The 17000-nt window shown below is 48.9% G+C and overlaps 2 protein-coding genes across 3 annotated transcripts; one reads left to right on the forward strand and one right to left on the reverse strand.

Annotated features, from left to right (window-relative positions):
- Positions 1 to 4472: 4472 nt before the first annotated feature.
- On the reverse strand, positions 4473 to 6275 carry LOC125987468 (small ribosomal subunit protein uS13). Its single transcript, XM_049751889.2, has 6 exons — positions 6126 to 6275; positions 5607 to 5705; positions 5440 to 5526; positions 5264 to 5365; positions 4676 to 4767; positions 4473 to 4596 (listed from the first exon to the last, which is right to left on the reverse strand). Exons 1-6 carry the CDS (start codon positions 6252 to 6254, stop codon positions 4521 to 4523), a joined length of 585 nt encoding a protein of 194 aa, XP_049607846.1. The 5' UTR covers positions 6255 to 6275; the 3' UTR covers positions 4473 to 4520.
- vps52 (VPS52 subunit of GARP complex) lies at positions 6189 to 16879 on the forward strand. 2 transcript variants are annotated; one of them, XM_049751776.1, is made up of 21 exons: positions 6189 to 6299; positions 6859 to 6982; positions 8275 to 8356; positions 8629 to 8681; positions 8794 to 8869; positions 8950 to 9017; positions 9081 to 9256; positions 9512 to 9662; positions 10546 to 10646; positions 10710 to 10842; positions 11838 to 11895; positions 13645 to 13778; positions 14216 to 14371; positions 14470 to 14588; positions 14668 to 14791; positions 15323 to 15418; positions 15477 to 15584; positions 15645 to 15710; positions 15782 to 15893; positions 16022 to 16140; positions 16232 to 16879. In XM_049751776.1, the coding sequence occupies exons 2-21, from the start codon at positions 6902 to 6904 to the stop codon at positions 16376 to 16378; spliced, it is 2160 nt and encodes a 719-aa protein (XP_049607733.1). In that variant the 5' UTR covers positions 6189 to 6299; positions 6859 to 6901; the 3' UTR covers positions 16379 to 16879. The 2 variants fall into 2 exon arrangements, with proteins under 2 accessions (XP_049607733.1, XP_049607734.1); XM_049751777.2 differs by lacking the exon at positions 6189 to 6299 and adding an exon at positions 8103 to 8187 and having other exon boundaries at positions 6420 to 6982.
- Positions 16880 to 17000: the final 121 nt, after the last annotated feature.

Consider the following 17000-nt stretch of genomic DNA (forward strand, 5'->3'; position numbering starts at 1 on the left):
TGGCGTGGCTTTTCGTTGCATTCCGAGCCAATCTGTGCAATCGATCAGATGACGTGGCCCCACAGCTCATTTCACGAGGCCATGCGCTGCGAGATCTTCGAAGTGGTTCTTGCGGGCCCGTCTGCATTAACGCGGTCCACTGCCAACTCTTGGCGACAAATTCCGCCGGCCCACCCCCGCCTCGGCCCTGATTCAGTGATTGCCACCTACGCTGCCGACATCATCAATCAGAAGCGTCAATCAGAAGCCCAAATGTTGTATGAACATAAAGCGTGTTTGCATTGTGTTTTGTATAGAGGATATGCACTGACGTCACAGATCGGGGCGGCCATTATTGTTTGGGTGGCAAAAAGCCTCGGCCTGGGTGGGTGTCCTGAGTGATTATTTCGTCCAGTTGGACCAAGAAAGCCGCAAGGGATACATTGAAAAGTTAAAAAATATAACATTCGTGTTGATCCGCTGTGGAAACCCAGTAAGAATGCCACCAGCTCAAGTGTAGCAGGAGCTGGGACAGCAAGTGTTTGGTCCTCTGATAAGGCGACTTTTCCGCCAGTAACGTATCCAGTCATTTACAACTATTTGATAGATTGTTCAAATCCATATACCAAGGAAGACCTCAGAGCCTACAAGAGTTTGCAACGACATCGCTACCTGACTGCTGGTTATGTCCATTCCGTTGAGTCACAGCCAGTGGAGCGAAACAGAAAGGATGACAGCCATGGCAGTACATAACATAATAATAATATATTATAACTGTAGATATGTGAACAATCTAATTATTATAAAATAGCAATTGGACAAACATACTGTAATGAAGCTGTGTAATTAGGTCATGGCCAAGTAGCAGCAAGAAAAAGTGAATATCCGAGCAATAATAATAAACTTTATTAGAGGCTAATAGACAACAACAAATATCACATATATTAAAATAAATAAAAAGTGTACATTTCAAATGTTATGAGAGGCACTCATGCCAGCGTCCTCTGATGGTGGATGTGTACCTTATAGCACTACATCCAGTATACCTCACAGATGAATGTTGACGTCAATAAAACAAAATTACGTACTTCCCACAAAGTGATCTGAGCAGATGTAAGAATCGATAGTTGACTTCCAAAGCTTGGAGCTGTTGCGGCCATGTTCCGCCCTACGAAGCGCCGCCACCCAACTATCCTTTCTGGTCTGGTCCGCAGGGAACCGATACAGCTTCTTGGTATCGCCTTTTTGGCAGCGATAGGCACATCCTATGGCACAACAACTCTTCACCATGGTCAAAGTTGCACCGTAACAACTCTGCCACGATCTGCCACCGATAAAATGCTAAAAAAATGCCCCAGTACACGCATCTCTAAAGCTCAATTCAGCCTTAGCCCTATTAGCGTCCGCCGCTTTTTGCCACCCAAACAAACCGTCAGCCGGTCTGTGACATCACGTGCATATCCTCTATTCTTTGAACTCCGGTTCTCTTTCTTGGTGTGGAGCATTTGCGGCTTCTGTCCTCCCCTCTGGTATTGTATGCGTGAATGTTTTTCAGTGACTCAATAAGGTGCGCACCGCTGAGGCAAATACCAAAGCTGGGAGCAGAGGGTGCTTCAGTCTTTTTCAGACCTTGAACTTGCCGAGGAGTCGAAGTCAGCGCGGCAGTGACAAGCCAAACAAGCTGGCTTTGGGGTTGGGGCCAAACCCGGTGCCCCCTTTCCTCCTCATCTTAGGCTCGTCTAACCCTAACCCTCTTGGCCTTTGACAAGTTTTTTATTCTTGGGTGCATCACTTTGTTCAGCCCAACAGTGGAGACCTGAAAAGAGGCAAAAAGCTGCAAGGCAGTCTGATGGATGCTGGGAGTGATTGGTGCACAAAGAAGGTGGCAGTGAGAGGGGCCCGTTTTTTTTTTTTTTTTTTTAAATCAGCACAGAACTTGTAGCTGCGGCTGCTACAGGACAGGCCTAACCGTGGCGCCACAGATGCAGCCAAAGGTACAGAGTGCGCGTCTCGTCGGCGAACGACCCGGTTTCTAAGTGAGCTGCCTTCCCCTGCCGTCGCCTTGCTGTCAAAGTAACTCAGCTAATTGAATAATTGCGGCGTGAACATCTCGGAGAGAAATGTGGTTCAGCAAGACCCACCTTCAAGAAACTGGCTGCTTGCGTGACACCAAAAGGGCAATTAATGAAGTAGTGCCCCACCTTAATGAGCGTTACACAAAAGCACCGGCATTCTTGCTGTCGCAGCGGCCGACCAGGCAACCTATAAAAAGCCAGTGCAGAATCCACCGCCAGTCAGGATCGGACTTGATTCGAAGCGGTAAGTAATCTCTTGTTCAGGCAGCAACAGCAGCAGCATTTCTGTGGCGGTCGCTTTCCGCGCCTTCCCTTGGCTTTGGGCCGCTTGAAGCCGGAGCAAAAAATGGGGTAGGGAGGTGGAGCAGGCCGGAGGTTGACACCGGGCGGACCAGGTCCCGGCAGCTCGCTCTCCCTCCCTCTCCCCGCACCCGGCATGGCTTCAGTGTTCTTTTTGGCTGTCTTGCAGAGTGACGTCCTGACACCATGGGGACTTTGAAGGTGCTCAGCGTTGTCCTTTTGCTGCTTGGTAAGTGGTCCGGCACTGAGGCCGCACGTCGCGTCCAGGATGGACGCTCACTAAACAAAGCTGCCTTCCCTCAACAGGATGCATCAGCCCAACTGTTCCCCAAACCCCGGATGAAAACCAGGCAGATGATCCGTCAACAACGAGGTCGCCGACAGTGTCGCCGTCACCGTTGCCGTCACCGACAAATGTCACATGCGTGAATGCAACCTTCCTTCAAGGTTTAAAGCTGGAATCAGGCGTCGGCCTGGTTGTGCGTATTTTTGAAAACAAAATCTGGCTCGAAGGGGTTGATTATTCTGATGGGTACCCGAACCCCATGGGCGACTCTTCTCCTCCTACTCCCCCTCCTATTACTACTACTCGTCCTCCATCAAATGTCACCCTGGATGACAGAAAGTAATGGGCACATATTGGAGGCACGGCTAATTGTTCTTTCCTTTGTAAATTAAGACGCCATCAAGACTCTGCTGTTGCTTGTCACCTGTAATCAACGATTCATTTGCATAACAATCACGAGGGTGTAACGTGAAAACCTTGATTGGTTTCCATGCTGCCTGCGCACTCACTTTGGGCAAACTTTTTTCTGCTTCAATTAAACTAATGAGCTCATGATGTCTGTGGCTTGTTTCTTGTAATCCACGTGAAGACGTGAATTTTGATTCTCAGAGGGAAATCAGAAAAGTGACAGTGTTTTTTCTACTCCAAAAATCAGACAGGAATAAACAAGTTGTAGTGGTACAGAGCAGCATTTTAAGTTTCTACGGGATGAACTCAAAACGCTGAAGCGGAAGGTGACGTTGAAGGAGAAGACACTGCAACCTTCCGGGAAACTTACGTGTGTGTACTTGACTTCGAGCAAGACCTGTGGTGCATTTTTTTAACTCGCACTGTCAATGCATGGTATTCGCTGCTATCTTACACAAGCTAGCAAACGTTTGAGGTGGTCCGAGCCAGCGGCCTCACCGACGTCTGTTTTTTTCGGCAGGTTGTTCAGAAAGAAGAAAAAGTCTGTCGTGACAAAAGCACATTTCTGCCTATTCGATTGATTTCGGCAAGTACATAACACACTAATTGCAGCTTTGTTTCACAATATGTTTACATGACTTGTCGAAACAGCTTATCTAGTCACGCAGGGTTTCAATGGCAGACACAATCTACATTTCACACGAATCATGAAAAGAGAAGTTTGTTTTACATGTACAACGCAAGCCCAAAATCCACTTTGAGCACTGCAGGGCTGGTTTATTCCATGGAAGGAAGAAAAAAAAAAAAATTGACTGCTGTGAATGTGTATGCCAATGTGCTCATTTTTGTAGGCAGGCCTTTATTTATTGAGGAGCTAATTTAATTTTAGGTCATAAAAACTCAAACTGAAAAAAAAAAAATGAAATTGCTTTTTACAAAACAAATTACATAAAGTTTTTCAAATCCAAATAGTTATAGGGAAATGTCCAATTCTGAAACACCAGCTTTGGGGGGTTGTCAAATGCATTTATTTCCATATGACTGCACAGCAGCACAAAAAGGTCAATCATCCGGAGTTGGAGTCCTCTTGATGTGCATCGCACAAAAGCAATGTCATTGCGCCACAATAATAAAATGACTTCGCTTCAGCAAATCTTCGCAATTTTCTCAATCTCTATCTTCGAAGCATTTCATTCGTTTTGCCAAATAAATTGCAGGTACATAATGGCGTATCAGTCAGTACAAATCACACCCAAGTTGCCTACTGGTTTGTGTCGGAGTGCACTTTTTCTAGTCGGACTTTCCTACAATGCAGCGTTAGTCTTTCTTCCGCTGTGACACGGTGCGGCCAGGCTACGCTAGTGATGAATTGGATTGCTTAGTCCGGTTTCAATCAAGAAATGAGAGAGCAGAAGATAGAGTGGTTTGTTTGAAGCAATTTATTGATAACAAAAGCCACAATGGCACTGAGTTTATTTCTTTTTGGAGACGCCCACGGTGCGGCCGCGGCGGCCGGTGGTCTTGGTATGCTGACCGCGTACGCGCAAGCTGCAAAGGATGCGCGAGCCAGTTAGGGGCCATGTTTTCAAGGTTCAAAGTTGCCACGGGCTACCAAGAGAGGACTCACCCCCAAAAGTGTCGGAGGCCGCGATGAGCTCGGATCTTCTTCAGCCGCTCCAGATCTTCCCTAAGTTTATTGTCCAGGCCGTTGGCCAACACCTGAAAGCAGGGTGCGCTGTTGGACTTTACTTGCCTTTGGACAATGTCTGTGCAACCCAGGGGCAAGTGGACAAAATCTTAAGGGCAAAACCCGCACCGAGATAAACGGGATGAGCAAAACAGTTCAGAATGGATTCATTGTCAATTCATCATTGCACCTTTGAGGTGGACTGTTAGGGGGACACAACTAGTGTCAAGGTTTTTGTCTTTTTGCAGCGTTTGTCATCTCGGATTTTCATCCATCACATGTAGGAAGTTAGCTGTGTGTGTGTGTGTGTGTGTGTTGTGTGAGAAAGAAAGAGATTTATGTCAATGTCTTATTTAAATGTCTTTAGTTAAACTGCACATTGGAGACTGGTCAAACGCAATTTCAAACTTCTGTGCTAACCCTGTCACATAGAATTTTTGACAATAAAGTAAACTTGAACTTGAATGTAGGTATGCAACATAAGCGGGCAATGGCCCAACAAGAAAGCTGGCAATTTTATCCACTCACTTGACTGAATTTCCCGTCCTTGACATCCTTCTGCCTGTTGAGGAACCAATCTGGGATTTTGTACTGGCGAGGATTTTGCATTATGGTCACCACCCGCTCCACCTGCGCACAGAGCCGTTCAGTGTGGCCGCAGCTCCAAACGGGACAAGACCCCGGCCAGCCACGAGCTGGCTCACCTCCTCCTCGGTCAGCTCGCCGGCTCTTTTGTTGAGGTCGATGTCGGCCTTCCTCAGCACCACATGGGCATATCGTCGGCCCACACCCTGAGAAGACGGCACCAAAAATATTCCAAACTGGAACAGAGCAGTAACAACAATGTCCTGCCACCTCTCCCCTTTCCTACCTTGATGGCAGTGATCGCAAAGGCGATTTTCCGCCTTCCATCAATGTTTGTGTTCAAGACACGAAGAATGTGCTGGAATTTCTCGGGGATGACCAAAGCCTACAGAAACAACACATCAACGCTCACTTGAAGCTGAGCACGACGCAGTTAGTCCACATTGACAATAGCTACAGACGTCAGAACTTCTCGGCGATAATCAAATCCTACAGAATTTACATCTCTTGTAGCGTAGCACGAAAGGCGGCGGTTACAGACGTCGGAGCTTCAGTGCGCGATGCTTGAAGCCGACTATCGCTACAATCATCGGGGCTTCTATGCGCGATACTTCGGGCAAACGGTTCCATCATATTGCGACTGTAAACTCGCCTTTAAAGGCCACGTTTGCGCTCACTCACAACCAATTCAACATCGTATTTGCTCGTCCACACTACACGCGCCACTGAAAGGTACTCGGGGCCCAAATGGACAACTATTCGCAATGGATGGCGAGCGATTCGGTTTGTCGAGCAGGATTCGCACCATCTTAGAAGCTTGTTCCGCGTAGAAAGGAAGTGACGCGGGTCTCGCGACAGTTTGACCGTGCTGAGGGCGGAAGTCGGTACACACTCTGAATTGTCCGGCAACTTTTTCGACATACTCCGTGAACATTTTCGTAGTCTAGACCACGGGTGTCAAACTCTAGACGAGTTATTTGTGAGTTTGTTTTGTAGCTTTTACTGTATATAATATGAGGTGCTCATACATTTATTTGGGTTGACAGTCATAATGGTCCTCCGAAAGAAGTTCTGACTACAATGCGGCCCGCGAAAAAAAATGAGTTTGACACCCCTGACTCTAGACTCTAGACATTAAAGTCATATTTGGGGCCACTTCATCCTTAAATTGGCGAATGAAAATGTATTTTGGTTCCATAGAAAAAAGTAGTATAATACCGCGGCAGCTGTGGTTGAATATATAATTGTATTTATTAATTGCTTATTTAACCCCAATGAGCTTGTCGTCATAAATACATTTGAATACACGAGACGGTTAAACTTTTCAAATGTTTTGTTTAAAACTGTCTTGCTGTCACGATAAAATGCGCATAGAAATGCGCAACTTTACTGCGTAATGCACAAAACCCAATTTAACCATGCACGTTCCGAATTTAGGATAACACGTCAAAATGAGCAACTTTATCCCTAAAAAATAAGGTTTTGCTGGAGCATGAGGAAAGACGTGAATGATTTTTTGTTATTTTGTTCTTGTTTAGTGGTCGGTATTTTTTCGTTCCACCACATGACGTCACGGCAACAATGGCGGAGGCTCCTGCAGATGTAAACCCCACGGAGAGGACGACACAGTCACATGCGGCCTTGGCCTTCTTTCACGACGAGGTGACTTTTAATTTTGTCGAGTGAGCTTAATGTCGTGGTTGTCCGTTCGAGTTTGTTCAGCAAGCCTTCCGCGTTCTCTTCCCGGACGTCATTTACCTCCATTCAATTGCACGAGCAAAACAACATAACATCGGTTAACGAAATTCATTTTGTCTGCTTGTGAACGTAACAATAGCTTAGAATTTCTTCTCCTTATCAGGTTTTTAATTCGACGGCTAGTTTCGGCGTGCAAGACGACAGAGGACGCCGAAACTCGTAACGTTAATGAAAAATGTTAGCACATATTCTTATGGCATCGTCAAGTGAAGAGTGTCAGCTTCAACAGTCCTCCCATTCCTCAAGAGTGCAACTTGGCCCATTTTGCAGCGAGTACTCGTTCACCCTTCGACAGGCGAGTGCAGGGGTCGGGAACCTTTTTGGCCATAAATGCCCATTTTTTACAAATAATTTCCCGTGAGAGCCATACCATTTAAAAAAAAAAACGACAGGCAAGATGCAGTTAAATCCATCCATCCATCCATTTTCTGAACCGCTTAGTCCCCACGGGGGTCGCGGGCGTGCTGGAGCCTATCCCAGCCGTCATCGGGCAGTAGGCGGGGGACACCCTGAACTGGTTGCCAGCCAATCGCAGGGCACACAGAGACAGACAACCAATCGCACTCACACTCACACCTAGGGACAATTTGGAGTCTTCAATCGGCCTACCAAGCATGTTTTTGGAATGTGGGAGGAAACCGGAGTGCCCGGAGAAAACCCACGCGGGCCCGGGGAGAACATGCAAACTCCACACAGGGAGGGCCGGAGGTGGAATCGAACCCGCACCCTCCTAACTGTGAGGCGGACGTGCTACCCAGTGCACCACCGAGCCGCCTGCAGTTAAATCCATGTATTTTAATTAAGACCAACGATTTTTTGACTGTACTAATGTATTCTTTTTAATAACATCACCAAAAGAGCCACATTGGCTCACGAGCCATAGGTTCCCGACGCCTGGGCTAGTGGCTCCAATGCATCTTGAAAAGTAGTGCACAACTGATGGGTACCAAAAAAAGCAAACCTCAGGGCATTGAATACACTGTTCGGGTTGTCATAAAAGAAGGTATTTGGGCTCTCGTCTCAGAAAAAGGCTTCAACGGGATGCCACATCGTCTGTGAGCAACTGAGCAGTCCGCTTGTGCCCTGACCTCGATGAATGCCCCAAAAAAGTATGATTGATGTGCAAATGAGATGTCTTTTTATGAGGCAAAGGGGGCAAAAACGGCTTGTTCGCCCACTATTTTGTTTGTCCCCAGGTGAGTGACGGGGAAATGGCCCAGCTGCACCCGGGTGAACTGGACCTGACCACTGAGGACTTGATCTTGGACGAAGTGGACCGTAAGGCCCGCCGTGCCACGCAGCCACTCAAGTTTCTGAAATAGATGTTGTCATTTTGATTTGGGGCCCGACCAAAATGACGTCATGGTCCCGGCAGGCTCAGATAACAACCTATCGCGGCTCACTCCTTCGCTGGGTTTGGGCCGCGGTTGGCGGTTACCCGACCGAGCCCTTTGGCGGGCCGGGCGGCGATCAGGTCGGCCTTTGCACGGCCGGTTAGCGGGTGCGGCGTGCCGAAGGCCGACTCGCTAATGTGGCGTCTCATCCCTCAGTTCATATCCAGGCCAATCTAGAGGACGAGCTTGTCAAAGAAGCGCTCGGAACGGTGAGCGCTCGCATTTGTCCATCTTCACGTCACAGCTACCGGAGGGCCCTAATTTATTTTCTCGTTTGTTTGTTTGTTTGTTTGTTTGTTTGTTTGTTTGTTTGTGCGGCAGGGTGTGGATCTTCGGCAATACTCCAAACAAGTGGAGGCGGAACTGGAGCGGATCGAGCAAGCCTCCATCAAAGACTGTATCCCGCATTTGTTTTGAACACATTTTCACGACATGCGCACATTGTTTTTTTTTTTTTCTCCTGAGCAACGTCACCAGACATCAAGGAGAGCCAGAACATCGCTTTGCTGCACCATCAGATCGGCGCATGTGATGCCATTTTGGAGGTAGGCGCCCTTTTAGCAGGCCGCTCCACCGGCTGCTCTGCCTCACGCTTGGCTGCCTTGCAGCGGATGGAAGAGATGCTGAGCGGCTTCCAAAGCGACCTGTCGTCCATCAGTGGTGAGATCCACACGCTGCAGCAGCAGTCGCTCAGCATGAATGTGCGTCTGAAGAACCGCCAGGCGGTGCGTGGCCAACTCAGCCAGCTGGTGGACGAGCTGCTGGTGCCCGGAGCCATGATCTCGTAAGATGGCCGCCACGAGACCTTTGGGGTGAAATTTCAGTATGGGCCGATAAGGCACTCGCACCTTTAAACATAAAATCAGGAGTCCCTGAAAGGCAAAATTAAAAGAGTTAGCAAGAGGGAAGAAGTGAGTGAGTGAGTGAGTGAGTGAGTGAGTGAGTGAGTGAGTGAGTGAGTGAGTGAGTGAGTGAGTGAGTGAGTGAGTGAGTGAGTGAGCGAGCGAGCGAGTAAACAAAGTGTCCTTTGTCTGTCCAGCGCCATCCTGGACACTCCAGTGACAGAGCAGGATTTTGTGGAGCAGCTGCACGAGCTCAACGGCAAGATCAACTTGGCCAAGGAGCTCAGCTTTCGAGAGACGCTGGCTTGCTCCGACGTCCAGGACATCGTGGACCGCCTCAAGGTCAAGGTGAGTGGGGCCCGGTCCATTTGGTTTGTCATCAAAGGTATTATACCCGCTCGACATGACACTCAGTCAAACCAAGGTTGCCTCGGTGTTGAGTCTGCACGCCCGTATGAACGCTATGGATTTGTTTTTCCACAATCGAAGCGTTGGCAGGTGTCTTCGTAACAGGCCCGACCCGTCTACCCTGCCTTGAAAATTGTTGCACATTTGATTAGGAAACATTTTGCTACCTTGGCAACCGGATGCCCAGCCCGAGACTGATGATTCGATTCTGCGTGCGCGCGTGCGTAAAGGGAGCGGTTAGTGAACATTTGTGCTCATGGAAGCAATACGTCATTGCTCGTTCATTGCTCGGTGCCTTTATGGCAGGTGTCTTCGTAACAGGCCCGACCCGTCTACCCTGCCTTGAAAATTGTTGCACATTTGATTAGGAAACATTTTGCTACCTTGGCAACCGGATGCCCAGCCCAAGACTGATGATTCGATTCTGCGTGCGTGCATGCGTGAAGGGAGCGGTTAGTGAACATTTGTGCTCATGGAAGCAATATGTCATTGCTCATTCATTGCTCAGTGGCTTTATGGAAGTGGGCCATCGCTAGCAAGTTAAACCAGTCGCACTTTTCCGCCGAACCAATAGAGTCCATTTCAGTTGACTTTACTGACCCGCACTTTGCCGAGTGCGACCGCATCCCTCAATCTAAAACCCGCCAAGCGGGCAGCCGGGCAATCGCCAGGACACGGAGTTACCCGACATTTGTAAACATGCAGAGCAGGCGTGCGAAACCTGGCAGGGTAAACGCCACTGTCAAACACAAGTCCACATTTCCTGGGCTTCCTTGATGTGTCCCATTACTTTTGTTTTGTCTTTATTTTTTCCCAACTTCAGGCTGTGTGGAAGATTCGAGAGTTCATCCTCCAGAAGATCTACTCCTTCAGGAAGCCCATGACCAACTATCAGATCCCACAGAACACACTGCTCAAGTACAGGTGTGTGTGCACACACTCACATGCGCACTTGCGACATCCACGTGAACCTGCGTGCGTGCACAGATTTTTCTACCAGTTCCTCCTGGCCAATGAGAGGACGGTGGCCAAGGAGGTGCGAGACGATTACGTGGACACCATGAGTAAGATCTATTTCAGCTACTTCAAGTCGTACAGCAGCCGTCTGCTCAAGGTGCAGGTGAGTGCCCGCAAGACGCACGCCAGCGTGTGTGAATGCAATGCACTCACATGCATGCGCGCGCGCACATACACACACACACACACACACACACATACACACCCACCCTGTCATTAGTCAGCAGATGGCTAATTGGCATTAATTGACTTGAGCTTTTGTCCTCTTGGAAGATTTCCACAGGTTAAAACAAAACAAGGGAGGCGACGTGACAAGATGTTCCGTTTCTCCCTTGTTTCCTTTTTTTGGGTCATCCAATTTCCCCAAGCAGCCACGCACGAAACACATATGCTTGCGAAAGGGCCAGGCTTATGGTTCGGCTCAACTTTGACAATGCGCTCGCGACTTCTCGATTGCGGCCGCTCCCCCAAAATTTCCCCTTAAAATTACATTACGTTGATTTGGTGGTCGGACGCAAACGGCGCCCTGGCAATTCCGCACATTGTTCGCCACGCACAATTTGACCCCAATGACAAGGCTCCGCCAACGTCAACATTTAGTTTAGTAACATTAGTTTTTTTCCTGCACAGTCATGTAACACTTTTGAAAGTTTCCCTTGGCGCTTGCACCCTGGTTGTTGAGAAGTGCATGACATCACTCGGAGACAACAACAAAAAAAGATTGTTGTCCAAATAAGAAAACACACCGTTCATTGTTTTTTTGCTCGTGGCGGATGAGCAAGGATACTTGTGTCATAAAGCAACAGTAATTTTCCAAATTGTCATTTTTATGTGGATAATTACGAGACAAAGGCTGGGTGGGGATTGTCCGCGTGAATGGGCTAACCGCTGTGTGTGTGTGTGTGTGTGTGTGTGTGTGTGTGTGTGTGTGTGTGTGTGTGTGTGTGTGTGTGTGTGTGTGTGTGTGTGTGTGTGTGTGTGTGTGTGTGTGTGTGTGTGTGTGTGTGTGTGTGTGTGTGTGTGTGTGTGTGTGTGTGTGTGTGTGTGTGTGTGTGTGTGTGTGTGTGTGCGTGCGTGTGTGTGCGTGTGCGCGCATAGTATGAGGAAGTTGCTGACAAGGACGATTTGATGGGAGTTGAAGACACCGCCAAAAAAGGTAATGTTGCAAGTGTGTCGGTCATCATAGCTTTTGAATAGAATAGAATAGAATAGAATAGAATAGAATAGAATAGAATAGAATAGAATAGAATAGAATAGAAGGTCCCGATTGAAGTGTCCACGTACATGCGTGAGGTGTGTGAGTGCGACTTTTATGGCTAAGTGAAGAGAAGAAATACCTGGAGCCAATTGAATGTGCGGGTGTGTCCGCCCAAAATTGCTTGAGGCGCAGCTGCACAAGCGCACAAAACATTTGGGCACGCCACTAGCGCCTCCTGAGATGATTGGCAACTCTTGTAACTCGAAACACTCTCAATGCAAATCAGCCCCTATATCAGGGGTGGGCAAACTTTTTGACTTGCGGGCCGAATTGGGTTCTAAATTTTGACCGGGCGGCCGAACCAGGAGCAGATGGATGTAGTGTTTGTGAAATAATATAAACGACCTGTAAAAGTCATTGCATAAAAGGTTTTGGCCTTTAGTAAGTAGTAAAGCATGGATATTCCAAAAAAGTTTTTGGAAAACAAATCCATTTATTAACAGCTTTAAAAAAAAAAATAAATCCCTAAAAAACTGCTATCAGTGATTCTCATAAAATACGACACTGTTATTATGAATAACAGTCTCCGTCACTTCAGTGCCTGCAGGTCAGATTAATGAAAGATGTTTATTTTATGAGATCACATCAAACGGCAAACATTCTGACCAAATATATCATATTGAAGAATCGGTGAAAGCATACATCCAAATAAAGTAATCAAAACGGCAACACGGTGAGGGGTATCTGAAAATCAGAGCAGAGTTTTAACTCACAAACACCTGGTAACAGAGGTGAGGAAACGGGAAACACTTCCTTAAAGTAAGCCTTAAGAACTTTACAGATTAAGATTAGTCACAAACAGGTGGTGCATCCTGCATTGTTTGAAAATGAGAATTGTCGCTAGTTTCAATCCCTGCTATTTGTACAGATCATATTCAAAATGCATTTTTTTACAACAAACTTGAAAGCCTCCCCTTCATTTTCAGTGGGAACAGTGTTAATGGTCTCCATTTTTTTTGCTAGTGTGTCATGGTCTGGAGTAAAATGTGTTGTGGCAATTCTTAGGAGAGATCCGAGGTGTTGGTCCGTTTACCTAGAACTGTGACGAGTTGATGTTGATGTTCATGTGGCTGAACGTCACGTCGCGTACGTCGAGCCAAATTGGCCACTCTTTTTAAACACTCGGCACGCAGTGTCCACCTTGCTTTTCCTTGGGCGACTCATTTTAATGGAAGGATTCCAGGGGAAGGTTTGTGGGTGGCTTTAGCGTAAAACTGTATCCGAAAGCTCGGCGCGCAAATTACAAGAATGCTGTCGTCACAGCCCACGCTCTAAATTCGGCACTGATACAAATAGAGCGCGAGTGCGCCATTTCCGTACGACTGAGTACGTACACGCACTTGTGAGTGTGCACCGAGCTTTCTGACACGGCTTCCGGTAGTAAATGCGCAGGCGAGTGGTTCCCCATCTACTGGGGAAACGCAGTCATTGCAGGCAAAATGACCCCAAAAAAATGTTTAATAATACAATTTATTTAGGGTTGGCGGGCCGGATTAAATGGTCCCGTGGGCCGGATGTGGCCCGCGGGCCGTAGTTTGCCCATATACCTGCCCTATATGGTTTGTGTGTAGGACTTTATGTCAGAGAATGAATGAAATGGGAAGTTGATGAAATTGATTCCAGTCCCCCCCCACCCCGCCGCCGCAGGTTTCTTCTCCAAACCGTCTCTGAAGAGCAGGAACACCATCTTCACTCTGGGCCAGAGAGGCGCCATCCTGAGTCCCCCCGAGCTGGAGGGTCCCATTTTGGTTCCTCACACGGCGCAGAGGAGCGAAAGCCGGGTGAGCGCTGACCGCGAACTCCTCCCCTTCAATGCCAAAGCCACCTGCACAGACCGAGCGAGTGTCTGACATTTGACGACTGAGTTTGGTGCAAAAGCGGTGCGGAGGTAGAGACTGGAGATGATGTCCACTTTTTTTTTTTTTTTTATTTTATTAACAATGCCACCATGGCAACCGCACCCAAGGGAGCTTCAACCATTCCAGAGAAGGGTCTGGCCATTTCAATTTGTGCATCTTTGATTGCGAGGATTGCACCGATCTTAGCCATTTTTGTCCAATTTGGATGAAAATGGCTAAGATCGTTCAGGAGACAGGCTCGAGAGACAAGCACCCTATTTTGATCCGTCAGCCACGCGCGCTTGTACAGAGTGAACAGTATGTGAGGAATGGAAGCGGGTGCGGTGCTTACTAAAGCTTGGCTCATGCTCCGTCCACAGTATCCATATGAGACACTGTTCCGCAGCCAACACTATGCCCTGCTGGATAACGGCTGCAGGGAGTTCCTCTTCCTGTGTGACTTCTTCATGGTGGCGGGAAACTCCGCCCTGGACCTCTTTAATAGCATCATGGGAAAGACGCTCAGCGTGTTCCTGGTACGTTGCCCGATCTCGTGCTGCGCTTTCCCGCACCGGAAACGCCCACAAGCGCCGTTGTCGTGACCTGATGCTCAACTGTGCTTGTGCAAGTGTAGAAGAGCATGTCGACGTACGTGTCTGACTGCTACGACGGCATCGCCGTCTTCCTGTGCATCCACATCATCTTGCGTTTCCGAGCCATCGCCGCCAAAAGGAACATCCCGGCCCTAGACAAGTGAGTGTGCTTGCGCTTGCCCGTTAGTCGGCCTGGCTCTGGACGCCTCTCAGCCTGACCCTGCGCTTGTGCGTGACAGGTACTGGGAGGCGGTGCTGGAGCTGCTGTGGCCGCGCTTTGAGCTCATCCTGGAGATGAACATCCACAGCATCAGAAACACCGACCCACAGAAGCTGGGGCTGCTCGACACTCGGCCGCACTACGTACGTAGCTGACCTTAACCTCCTCAATGTCAATCGAGCGCACTCCACAACAAAATAACTATGACCAAAAAAAAAAAGCTCAATGAAGGCTGTAAATATCACTCGTATCCTGTTTTGGGGTTGGGTGGAATGAAAAATTAAGCTGACTCATTCACCATTTACGGCCTGCTGTCTCTAGTCATAAAGCACAAACTCTTCAATCAAATCAACACATCTAATTAATTAATCACTTGTTCCATACTGAGCATTATCGCCCTCTGCTGTCCATACCAATGAAGACATGGCCAAAGCCAGGTTGATGGCAGGATGTTCCCCAGCTCAACTTGTTGCGTTCACATTGTCCTTCCGGCCCCGTTGTTTGACTTGCACTGCTAATGCAGATGCGCAAGGCTCATCGTTGATCAGATACGTGGGGGAATTTTACGGTCCAAGCGGCCCCTTGGTTGTTGATTGTCAACAGCGGACGTTGGGGTTCATGAAAGAACCCGAGCGGCCCCGCCCTCCCGCTGCATGTCAGCTGCCTCATTTCAGATCACACGCCGCTACGCTGAGTTCTCTTCGGCCGTGGTCGGCATCAACCAGACCTTCCCCAATGAGAGGACGGACGCTCTGCTGGCCCAGCTGCAGGTAACGCCGGCCCGCTGAATAGGAGAAGGCCGCTGTGATATGGTGTGGTACTTTTCAGGCAGAGGTGGAGAACTTTGTGCTGAAGATGGCAGCAGAGTTCCCCTCCAGGAGGGAGCAACTCATCTTCCTCATCAACAACTACGACATGATGCTTGGCGTGCTCACGGTGAGTCCGCATGTGGCGCAGCGATGGCAAATGCGAGCGCTTGACGTCCCGTTTGTCCAGGAGCGGGCGGCAGACGACAGCAAGGAGGTGGAAGGCTTCCAGCAACTCCTTCTAGCCAGGACGCAGGCAAGTGGCGGTCTTGTGGCACGAGGATGCATGTGCGCGTGCTGAAAGGCTCTCTGGCGTGCCACTAGCAGGAGTTTATCGAGGAGATCCTGTCGGCACCTTTCGGGGGGATGATCTCCTTTGTGAAGGAAGCCGAGGCCCTGATGGAGAAAGGGCAACTGGAGCGCCTCAAGAGCGATGAAGGTGAGCAAGCCCACTGTAAATGCCTTGTGCCTTCCTTCCTTGCTTGCCTGGTACAACATGGCCAAGGAGACTCCAGTTGCATGGATTGCACAACCCAATGCTCACGTGTTGTGCGCGTGCGTCTTCAGCTCACATCTGCCAGCTGGTGCGAGGCTTCTCGGCCTCGTGGAAGCAGTCCGTGGAGGCCATGAGCCAGGACGTCATGAGGTCTTTCACCAACTTTAAGAACGGGACCGGCATCATTCAGGTGAGGACAGGGGGGCCCGCCTGCGTACTCTGCGCCCGCCTGTCGGCGCCCGCCTGATGCCACCATGCCACCGCTGTTCCCGCCACCGCAGGGCGCCCTCACCCAGCTGATCCAATACTACCACGGCTTCCACAAGATCCTCAACCAGCCCGCCTTCCGCGGCCTGCCGGCCCGATCTGAACTCATCAACCTGCACCACCTAATGGTAGAAGTCAAGAAGCACAAGCCCAACTTCTGAGGCCCGCTCGACTGGGCCTGACCATCCTGTGGAAAAAAAAGTCCTCCATCGGTGTGACAAGTAGAAAGTTGACCTCGTCAGGTGCCACTTGACCAGGTGTTTGCAATCTTTTCCTCGCTCGCTACTCAAGAGATGGGGCACCTGTCGCGAGAAGAGTGTCCCACCCGTGAGATTCCTGAGTCGGCGCCGCCAGTGCTTTGGCGGGGCGTTCGGGCACCCCCCAATTCCCCCGTCCGGTCCACTCCAAATCCCGTCGCCGTTTAGGAATCCTTCGGCGTCCCTACCATGTCTGAGGAAGAAGCGAGCGTGCTCGGATAGACCAACTGTCATTCCCTGCTCCCAATTCCACACAAAGGGGTTCTGAGGAACTCTTTCCGCTTTTGTAAGTAGTTAAGTCACTGTGGCTCACTCGGGCATCACCAAATAAGCAGCACATCATGCCCAAAACATTGCCAGATGAAAATATCTGAGTCGAGAAAATAAACGTTTTTTTCCAGTTAACGCAATTTTTTATATTTTAACAAAATGGTCAACATGTGAGACTGAAGAAACACACAGTGTTAAATTCAAATACAATAAAAGTAAAGTGCCTTATGTTCGATTTGTTAGTAGTTGCACATCC

Source organism: Syngnathus scovelli, chromosome 19, assembly GCF_024217435.2.
Source record: "Syngnathus scovelli strain Florida chromosome 19, RoL_Ssco_1.2, whole genome shotgun sequence".
In the NCBI taxonomy this organism is placed as follows: Eukaryota; Metazoa; Chordata; class Actinopteri; order Syngnathiformes; family Syngnathidae; genus Syngnathus; species Syngnathus scovelli.

Bases quoted from the DNA above. Each gene is read 5' to 3' on its own strand.
- LOC125987468 (XM_049751889.2), bottom strand. From the start codon at position 6,254: ATGTTCACGGAGTATGTCGAAAAAGTTGCCGGACAATTCAGAGTGTGT. The intron at 5,366-5,439 runs GTGAGCCAGCTC...CTCTGTGCGCAG, and splicing joins GCGAGCTGACCGAGGAGGAG to GTGGAGCGGGTGGTGACCAT. The intron at 4,768-5,263 runs GTGAGTGGATAA...CCCTGCTTTCAG, and splicing joins AGGACGGGAAATTCAGTCAA to GTGTTGGCCAACGGCCTGGA.
- vps52 (XM_049751776.1), top strand. From the start codon at position 6,902: ATGGCGGAGGCTCCTGCAGATGTAAACCCCACGGAGAGGACGACACAG. The intron at 14,372-14,469 runs GTACGTTGCCCG...GTGCAAGTGTAG, and splicing joins AGACGCTCAGCGTGTTCCTG to AAGAGCATGTCGACGTACGT. The intron at 15,585-15,644 runs GTGAGTCCGCAT...CCGTTTGTCCAG, and splicing joins TGATGCTTGGCGTGCTCACG to GAGCGGGCGGCAGACGACAG.